The sequence below is a fragment of the Oncorhynchus gorbuscha genome, linkage group LG22 (assembly GCF_021184085.1).
Source record: "Oncorhynchus gorbuscha isolate QuinsamMale2020 ecotype Even-year linkage group LG22, OgorEven_v1.0, whole genome shotgun sequence".
In the NCBI taxonomy this organism is placed as follows: domain Eukaryota; kingdom Metazoa; phylum Chordata; class Actinopteri; order Salmoniformes; family Salmonidae; genus Oncorhynchus; species Oncorhynchus gorbuscha.
The window spans coordinates 3,053,523-3,064,180 of record NC_060194.1 but is presented as its reverse complement, the minus strand read 5'-3'; the positions used below and the strand labels follow the sequence as shown (position 1 = coordinate 3,064,180).

At 41.1% G+C, this 10,658-nt stretch overlaps 1 protein-coding gene across 2 annotated transcripts in view; it reads left to right on the top strand.

The window, feature by feature from the left end:
- The first annotated feature begins 522 nt into the window (after positions 1-522).
- The window catches only part of adcy8 (adenylate cyclase 8 (brain)), a 254,215-nt gene continuing 244,079 nt past the window's right edge, over positions 523-10,658 (top strand). For both annotated transcript variants that reach the window (XM_046321942.1, XM_046321943.1), the window contains exon 1: positions 523-2,482. In XM_046321942.1, coding sequence (XP_046177898.1) covers positions 1,535-2,482 — 948 coding nt within the window. In that variant the 5' untranslated portion in view covers positions 523-1,534. The remainder of the gene's footprint in view (positions 2,483-10,658) is intronic.

Here is a 10,658-nt window from a genome sequence, read left to right as displayed (position 1 = left end):
TAAATTATTTCTCACACATCATGCGTTAGTTGTGACTTGTCGGCTTCTAGGGCAAATTGTAGGCATGTATTAGCGTTAGGCCAACTGCTATTGTTTCTTCCCTCTATTGATATCATCATCACAGCCAGGATTAGGTTTGTGAGTGATATATAATTTCTAATTTCGCATCTATTTAATCACATCTGTCCTCATACGTATTGAATATAATCTAAAATATTAGAATATAATAATATAAATTAGAATACATGTTATCAATAAATCCTCTTTTCATTTTTGTAGGGGACTCATCACACCTATCCTCGCCTAATCCCATGACAAATGGGAAGAGTAGAATTGATACTTGTTTTTTCCCTTCCAGTCTGCTCCTCAATTCTTGCCCTAATCCTTTCCGCTTCGCTCCACTTGCTTTGCAGTCAGTGCCTTATGTCTGTTGCTGCAGCAGTCAGATGAGACAAAAGGAACGCAATAGAGAGAGAGGATGGTCTGACGTCAGCTAGACACATATGACTTGCTTCGCCCTACCTCCACTGACCAGCAGCTTTGCGTTCTGCAAATGTATTTCATACACTGCACACTCAGCCTTAGTATCAAATCAACCACACGAGGAAATACGGGGCGACATTCTTCTTTTCCCAAAGCCTACCGATCCTATTTTGGAAACCGTCAGATTTCTGCTGGGTAAAGCTCCATTTCGTTGGTGTTTATCATCTAAATTGAACGGAGGAATTATATTCAAATGGAAAGACGCAGACTGCAGCTGTTGCTGTAGGCAGTTTATACCCTGCGCAACGAAGTTGCGTCTTCTTCTGGCTCTCCCGCCATCCGACGCTTCTTTCACCAGGTGTTGCATTCATCCACCAACCCCGACATGATGATGGGGGAGGGGCGCGTTGCGCGTAGGGTCTCCAGCTCTCGACGTTGATCTATTCTCATCAGAGCCTCTCAATGTGATGCCAAATCATTCAGGCTACGTGTCCGGTAATGTTGAAGATTACGGAAATCCTGGACTATATTCATTCCACTCTTCAGCTGACTGGGCAGAGACCATTACCTTAATGTAAGGAAAAACAATATGCTTCAAGATTTCGGGTTCATTCCATGAAACACTCATTGTTAAACGAATGGAAAAACCAGGAGCAGGACATGCTGCGTTAGAGACGCATGAGGCAAGCACACTTGTATACCTGTCAACAATATTACAGCATTATCTATATTCTGTGTCCTCTCATATGCAAACATGAGTGCACAGGTGTGTTAAACTAGCTTTTTTTTGGATGTGAATACTGTTCATTTTGCAGATGTTATAATGGTGTGGACCGTTGGCACATGGTGGCAGGCACTGTAGTTTCTGACACCTTGCCTAAATCATTATGCATGTGCGATTGAGCTGCATTGACAGTGATGAAAATGATTTTTATTCAAGAGACCACTTCTTGAATTTTTACGTGACTGCTGGGTGCGTGACAATGACCAACAAGTGCACTTTTTCAATTCAGCTCGACACACCCCAAGGAAACCATGCCAGCTCGATTCGATGTGCACAAGACATGTCCCCAGATTCGCTGAGCTTGGCAAACATCTAGAAAGCAGATCACCAACAACGTTGGAAACAATGGAATTGTCTGAAGTTCGTTGTTCCAGTGCAAGCGAAGAACTCTACACCATCAACAGGACGCCAACCAGCAACAGCAGCACGCGACCCAAAAGGTTGTTGTGGCAGAACGCGGTTCGACACATCACTGAGCAGAGGTTCATCCATGAGCAGAGCGAAGCGAAAGGCATCACTCCAGATGAGCACTACGACCAAAGCCTACGGAAACAGTCTGCGGGTAGAACCTCGGTAGGCGACAGACACAACAATGGGGGAACCAAAGTCTTCCCTGAGCGTGCGAGCAGTGACCTAGGATTTCTCCAAATCGATTGCGCTCCAAGCAACTCAGACTTTTTCTTGAACTGGGGCTACACATACAGAGGCGTAATATTCCCCACTCTACGCAATTCTTTCAAATCTCGGGACCTCGAGTGTCTGTACCAACGCTACTTTTTGGGCCAGAGGCGCAAATCGGTGGTGGTGATGAACATTTTGGATGTGGTGACCAAACTAACCCTGTTGGTTTTACATTTAACTCTTGCGTCTTCGCCAATGGATCCCATCAAAGGAATGCTCTTGGGCTTTTTCACAGGCATCGAAGTGGTCATTTGTGCCTTAGTGGTAGTCCGAAAAGACACAACCTCTCACAGCTATCTGCAATACAGTGGCGTGGTGACGTGGGTGGTCATGGCCACGCAGATTTTGGCGGCTGGATTGGGCTACGGACTCTTGGGCGATGGAGTCGGATACGTGCTTTTCACCCTCTTTGCCACTTACAGTATGCTTCCCTTGCCTCTCACTTGGGCTATTCTGGCTGGATTGGCCACCTCAACACTCCACATAGTTGTACAGCTATTCATCTCCCCAAATGCACAGCTCTCCACAAATCAGGTACGTGGCATAGGAATACATCTACACCCCCTGCTTCCCTCCCTACACTTTTTTTAATATATATATATTTTTTTATGAAATGAAAATGTATGTTTTATAAGTCAATCACAATGTGGTCACCACACATGTAGATTAGGCGTTATCATCCTATTTTAACAGTTGTCTTTCACATATCATATTCGACTGCGCATTCTGGAGTAGATCTAGTTTAATATTATTTTGACAGTAAGTAGTATTACAAAAACCTGAGCTGTGTTCGAATACTCATACTAACCGGACTATTGCCGTAATGCAATTCTTCAGAAAATGGGCGTGGCTTCACAACATTTTCAGATTTGAATAAAATGGCAGAAAATATGCAGACGAGAGCGGATACATAGTCATTGCTTTAACGAATTACGACAAATGTTAAGACATGTAATAAAGTAACGTTACACGTTATGTTGGCTGACAATTTGTTAGCTACGCTATCCTTACGAATCGCATAGCATTACAGAAGTATGTACCGGTACGTTAGCTAGTTAGCGAATGTTGGCTGCTAATACATCAAACTTGCCAGGCAGTATATTAACTATCTAACTACCCAACGTTTGTCTTGATTATTCACATCATTCTTAGCTAAGTGGAACAGTCGTTGTGCGTTTCAATGGACATTGTTAATGATGTCTATCTACTTCGATTTCAGAGCACTCTCGCACAGAATAACTGAGGAATTTACGAACGCGCAACACCCATTGAATATGACCGGTGTCAGTAAACGTAATTAAATTGTTGCCAGCAGCACAGTTATAATCACCAATGCTCTGAATAACATGAAAAACAGCCCAATCAGCTCTGCGAAGGAAGTAGCTAGCCAATGTTAGCCAGTTAGCTTGGGTGCTTGACTGCCGTTGGGAGGTCAGAACGCTCGGATCAACCCTACTCCTCGGCCATAGTGTCTGGTGTGTGCTCTGAATTTACAAATTGAAAATCTGACAACACCCAGGATTTACGAACGGCCAGAGCACGCTCTGGTACTCCAGATTGAATTTACAAACGCACCCGAAATTGTAAAACAGCATCAACTTCCTGCAGACAGGCGTAGCTCTAGTACGCTCAACTGAAACGATACCGGTAAAATGAACTAATAGTATATAAACTCAGCAAAAAAAGAAACACCCTCTCACTGTCAACTGCGTTTATTTTCAGCAAATTTACCATGTGTAAATATTTGTATGAACATAACAAGATTCAGCTACTGAGACATAAACTGAAAAAAGTTCCACAGACATGTGACTAACAGAAATTGAATAATGTGTCAAAATCAACAGTCAGTATCTGATGTGGTCACCAGCTGCATCTCCTCCTCATGGACTGCACCAGATTAGCCCGTTCTTGCTGTGAGATGTTACCCCCACACTTCCACCAAGGCACCTGCAAGTTCCCGGTCCATGACAGACCCTCCACCTCCAAATCAATCCCGCTCCAGAGTACAGGCCTCGGTGTAACGCTCATTCCTTCCGACGATAAACGCAAATCTGACCATCACCCCTGGTGAGACAAAACCGTGATGTGTCAGTGAAGATAACTTTTTACCAGTCCTGTCTGGTCCAGCGATGCTGGGTTTGTGCCCATAGGCAACATTGTTGCCGGTGATGTCTGGTGAGGACCTGCCTTACAACAAACCTACAAGCCCTCAGTCCAGCCTTTTGCGGACGGTCTGAGCACCGATGGTGGGATTGTGCGTTCCTGGTGTAACTCGGGCAGTTGTTGTTGCCATCCTGTACCTGTCTCGCAGGTGTGATGTTCGGATGTTACGATCCTGTGCAGGTGTTGTTACATGTGGTCTGCCACTGCGAGGCCAATCAGCTGTCTGTCCTGTCTTCCTGTAGCACTGTCTTAGGCGTCTTACTGTACGGACATTGCAATTTATTGCCCTGGCCACATCTGCAGTCCTCATGCCTCGTTCACGCAGATGAGCAGGGACCCTGGGCATCTTTCTTTTGGTGTTTTTCAGAGTCAGTAGAAAGGCCTCTTTAGTGTCCTAAGTTCTCATAACTGTGACCTTAATTGCCTACCGTCTGTAAGCTGTTAATGTCTTAACGACCGTTCCACCGGTGCATGTTCATTAATTGTTTATGGTTCCTTGAACAAGCATGGAAACAGTGTTTAAACCCTTTACAATGAAGATCTGTGAAGTTATTTGGATTTTTACGAATTATTTTTGAAAGACAGGATTCTGAAAAAGGGATATTTCTCTTTTTTGCTGAGTTTAGTATATACTCGTGAATTATGTAGTTATGGGTACCCAAACACAGCTCTGGTCTATTTCAAGCACCAATTTGTAAATATCAGATTCTCTTAGTGTAAAATTGAAGGAAAGCCATTTTAATTTTTCTATCAATATATTTTCTTTATGTCAATAATTGTCACATTCCGGATGTATTAGCATATTTTAGCATTATTTTAGACTGAAACCCAATGATCTTCAAGTGCCTTGAATGTCAATTAAGTATTGCGTGATTTATAAAGAAGTGGCGAGCCGCGGATCACAGATTGGCGGGATCCTTGACAGCAAGAGAAGAGGCATGCATAGCAAAGATTTTGCCAAACTAAGATGGAGGGTGGAGAATTGTCAAAATTCTCCTCCTGACTTGGATAAGTACACTGTGTATTCCAGTCTATGTAGGAGCATAATCCCGCCCCCATGAAGATCATTATCATAGAATGTTTTATTGAAAAAAAAAATATATATATAGTTGATTTTTTTATATAAATGTTCTTGCTTTTATAACGATAAATCATTTTTTATATGAACGAAATCAATGAATATATGTTAAAATGGCTTTCCATATCCAAATGTGTCCATTCATTATAGCTTCAGCTCCGGTCGCTGTCACTCCAGTCTAGAGGTGCTGAATGTGTCCATTCATTATAGCTTCAGCTCCGGTCGCTGTCACTCCAGTCTAGAGGTGCTGAATGTGTCCATTCATTATAGCTTCAGCTCCGGTCGCTGTCACTCCAGTCTAGAGGTGCTGAATGTGTCCATTCATTATAGCTTCAGCTCCGGTCGCTGTCACTCCAGTCTAGAGGTGCTGAATGTGTCCATTAATTATAGCTTCAGCTCCGGTCGCTGTCACTCCAGTCTAGAGGTGCTGAATGAGTCCATTAATTATAGCTTCAGCTCCGGTCGCTGTCACTCCAGTCTAGAGGTGCTGAATGTGTTGCTTTTAATAAATGACATCCTCTCCAACGGTTTAGTTCCCCCTACTGGCGTTTATGACCTAATAAATGTGCAATGCTTTTTCCTGGGACTGGTGCTTCAATATCAGGCTGTTTTGGAGATCAATAAAGGTCATATTTATGCACATTTTGGAGATGCACTAAACTCATGTCAATGGCGGTTTAAATTAAATCCCATCATGAAAACATTGTCACTCATTCAAGGATTTTAAACCTGTTTTCTTTGCTGCATCTTTTACGTGCGTTATCATCAAAATTAATGTCAAAAAGACACTACACTTGCAAAATGGCATTTTTATCCCAAATAGCTGTGTGTCTGAATATTAGTCATGCATAATGATTTGTATTTACTGCAGTGGGCTAAATCAGAGTCACACAGAGGGTTTATTGATACTTAAATCTACTTTGAAACAAAAGTATACACCTCACACACATGGTTATGGGCTTAAAAAAAAGGAGACATTGTGCCATGTCAGATGAAGAGTTGAAATGTATTACATTTTGAGTTTACATCCCAATATTACACTATATGTACATCACAGAAGACTGAAGTATAACAAAACTGTTTCACATAGAAACACCAGATTTTATGTATAAATAAAAAGTTGATTGATTATGAAAAATATTAACATTCCACCCATGAGGTCACTAGAGGGTGATTTGGTCATTTGACTGCAGGAAACTGACTCCTTAATGAAGTTTGCATTGGGTTAGCTCTCCCCTTAGTCATATGAATCATCTAAATACATATGAATATCTGTGATGATTTGACAATGCTGTCAGGGGAAGGGGTGGTCCACTTGTGTCGCTCTGAGCTCAAACTAAAATGGGAGGTCTATAGTTCAAAGTTATCAGGTAGTGCAGCTAGACATGGCAACCGGGATGTAAGGTTGCTACCTAAATATAGTGTACCGGTACGTTAGTTTCACACTACACAATATCTCTCCACTATTGCGTTCTCATTGCACAATGACTAATGAACAGAATGAACACTTCCCTCATATGGATACACAATAGAAGTAGGCCTACAGTGCATTAATTGCTAACTGCTGTGGAGATGTAAACAACAATAGAAGGGTTGCAGTTGACGTACGACGCCTCCTGACAGCCATGTTGAAAGACCACCGCATCAATTCTTTCAAAAAAACAACAGCCGAGTGACTACCCCAAGCTGCGTGATAACAGTGCCTAAAATGAGTTAATTCATCACCACGGTCTATTTCTGTGCAGTATTTGGCTGCTCTAACGTGGCAGGAAAGACAACACGATTACCTGCAATCATGAAACACCAAGGAGATAAGACAAGAACCTTTTGCCCGTCAAGACCAGCACTCAGAAAGCTGTCAGTACAGGTTCTACTCCGATTGTTTCATCACTGGTAAGTCTGATCAATTTTGAGTTTAGTGTAACTATTATGCTAACCAGGTGTAAACGACAAGACTAAGTTAGCTAGATAGATAGCTTGTAGTATGTATGCATCGATCCTCAAATTTGCAGACTGATGTAAACCTACTATTCCTAATGTGATGAGTAGATTGGATCATAATGTTTGCTATTAATGAGTGTTTAGTGGCATAGGCCTATAGGCTATATCAGAGACATTTCATTTGCATGCGAAAAATGTGGCTACACTTTACATGACTGGAGACATTAGCAGAATCTTTTTAAATACGATGGTAGTATAGGCCTATTCTGCTGACACTGACGACAGATCAATACAAATCTAGGCCTATGAAAGGGGTCATTGCTAGAAGGGATCCAGTTTTTGTAAAATTAATGGCAAAATGATTTTTTTTTGCATTTGAGCTAACCCTAATCCTTTTCTTAACCTAATTCTTCTAACCTTATGTGCCAGGTCTCCTAACCTGCTTCGAACAGTCAAATCTGACATTCATTTTGCAAAGGCTGGAGACAAATTGTACAATATGACGTCCACATAGCCTGGAGGAAGACATTATTGTCCCAAGAAACAATACTAATTTGATGAGAACTTTATTCATAAGAGATGGGAAAATGTATGGACATTACAGAATAGGACAAAGGCCTCAAGGAGATAGGACAACCTGCTGTGTTGACTATTGGTTGTTCCAGCCCAACAATAGATTTGATCTTTTTATGACACACAAGCAAACAATCAAGAGCCCTGATAGTATAGGTGACCTGAAGAAGGGATATTCTAACATCAGGTCTGCTTCTCATGTGTTTATGTACTGTAGGTTCACCAGTTGACCTCTATCAAGACACCCATGTCGACTGGATTGCCACTGTGAAGATGAGCGACGCAGAAGCTTCTACTTCTACTACTTTGTCCTTATCAAAGGAAACTTAAAGGAAACATCCCTCAGTTATACAAGATGGTTGTCATATGCTGTGCTTTGGTCAATCTGAATGATTCTGTTGTGCCATTTGAGTAGAGCACATCTTCACCTTGTCATTATGACAAAAGTGCCCCCTTAAAACTAAGAATATATACAATTCAATGTAAAAGACTATTGTTTATGATATTGTAAACGTACTGTACTATGTCGTCTTAAGCAAACCATCTTCATTATCACAGTAGCATTTCCAAGTGCCACTCAGACCTTCTGGGGAAAAAAGTATCTGGCATTGATTTTTGGTGGTAGTAGATGTGTATGTTGAAGCTAAGGATCCCATCGTCCCCTGCTTCCAGACATTTCACATTTCACTACCTAGATAACAAGGGTTGGATTTGCCCAATGCAATTTCATGTCAGCACAAGGCAAGTACAGAATTGAGTGTAATGATTAGCCTCATAGACGCTGAGTGTACAACAGTCTTTTAAATTGATTTTACCCTTATTTAAGCTAAGTTGACTGAACACATTCTCATTTACAGCAACAACCTGGGGAATAGTTACAGGGGAGAGGAAGGGGGATGAATGAGCCAATTTGAAGCTAGGGATGATTAGGTGGAGGGTGCTGAGGGGAGGATGGCTGGAATGGTGTCAATGGAATGGTATTAACCACATGTTTTGATCCAGTTGTATTTACTAAAGTGACTTAATTGTCCAAACAAGCCTCTTTCCCACTCTAATGCTATAGAATGTTCAAATGCCTTACTATACGTCATTCCCAAACATTCTATTAATTTATTAAACCGTGAAAATGACCATGTCTCAGTGCTCGCTAGTCAGAAAATGTCAAACAAAAAGTGTCATTTTTCCTTGGGGTGTATAACAACAGATTTGAATATGATTTCATGTTGCTGAAATGCTTTCAGTTCCACTTTAAGCTTGCCATAACAAAGGGGTTGAATACTTATTGACTCAAGACATTTCAGCTTTTCATTTGTAATTACACTTAACAAAAATATAATTGCAACATGTAAATCTTGGGTCCCATGTTTCATTAGCTGAAATAAAAGATCCCAGACATTTTCCATATACACAAAAAGCGAATTTCTCTCATTTTGTGCACAAATTTGTTTACAACCCTGTTAGTGAGCATTTCTCCTTTTCCAAGATAATCCATTCACCTGACAGGTGTGGCATATCAAGAAGCTGATTAAATATGTCACGATCGTCGTTTTGAGGAGACCAAAGCGCAGCGTGGTGTGAATATATACTTTTAATTCTAGACTAAAAAAACATGAAGTACACTAAACAAACAAAATAAACTAACCAGACGAACGTGACCGCTATAGAAACCGTGTGCTAACATCACATAGACAATAACCCACGAACCACAATACAAAACAGGCTACCTAAATATGGTTCCCAATCAGAGACAACGACAAACACCTGCCTCTGTTGAGAACCATATCAGGCCAAAACACATAGAAACAGACTAACTAGACATGCAACATAGAATGCCCACTCATCACACCCTGACCAAGCAAATAATGGTCAGAGTGTGACAAAATAGCATTATCATTACACAGGTATGATAAAAGGCCACTCTAAAATTTGCAATGCCACTCTAAAATTTGCAATGCCACAGATGTCTCAAGTTGAGGGAGCGTGCAATTGGCATGCTAACTGCAAGAATGTCAGCCAGATAATTGAATTCTCATTTCTCTACCATAATCCGCCTCCAATGTTGTTTCAGAGAATTTGGCAGTATGTCCAACTGGCCTCCGCAGACCACGTGTAATGGCATTGTGTGGGCGAGTGGTTTTCTGATGTCAACGTTGTTAATTAACAGAGTGCCCCATGGTGGCGGTGGGGTTATGATATGGGCAGGCATAAGCTACGGACAATAAACACAATTGCATTTTATTGATAGCAATTGTAATGCACAGAGGTACCGTGATGAGATCCTTCATCCCATTGTTGTGCTGTTCATCTGGCTCTAGAAGGTTCCATTACCATAACGCAACATTAACGATTCATGGAAATTGCAAATGAAATGAAATCAATATGCTAGCTCTCATGCTTAGCCTTTTGTTAACAACACTGTCATCTCAGATTTTCAAAAATATGCTTCTCTACCATAGCAAAACTAGCATTTAGCATTTAGCATCTAGCGTTAGCATCACCAGGCAACATTTTCACAAAAACATTCAAATAAAATCATTTACCTTTGAAGAACTTTGGATGTTTTCAATGAGGAGACTCTCAGTTAGATAGCAAATGGTCAGTTTTCCTGAAAGATTATTTGTGCAGGAGAAATCGGTCCGTTTTCTGCGTCATGTTTGGCTACCAAAAAAAACGAAAATTCAGTTATAAAAACGCCAAACTTTTTCCAAAATAACTCCATAATATCGACTGAAACATGGCAAAAGTTTTTTAGAATCAATCCTCAAGGTGTTTTTCTACATATCTCTTCAATGATGTATTGTTCCTGTGTGTTTCTCCCTCTGTATCGCATGGTAAAATGAGTGCCACTGACAATTGCGCACCAATTTAGACAAAGGACACCGGGTGGACACCTGGCAAATGTAGTCTCTTATGGCCAATCTTCCAATGATATGCGTACAAATACGTCACAATGCA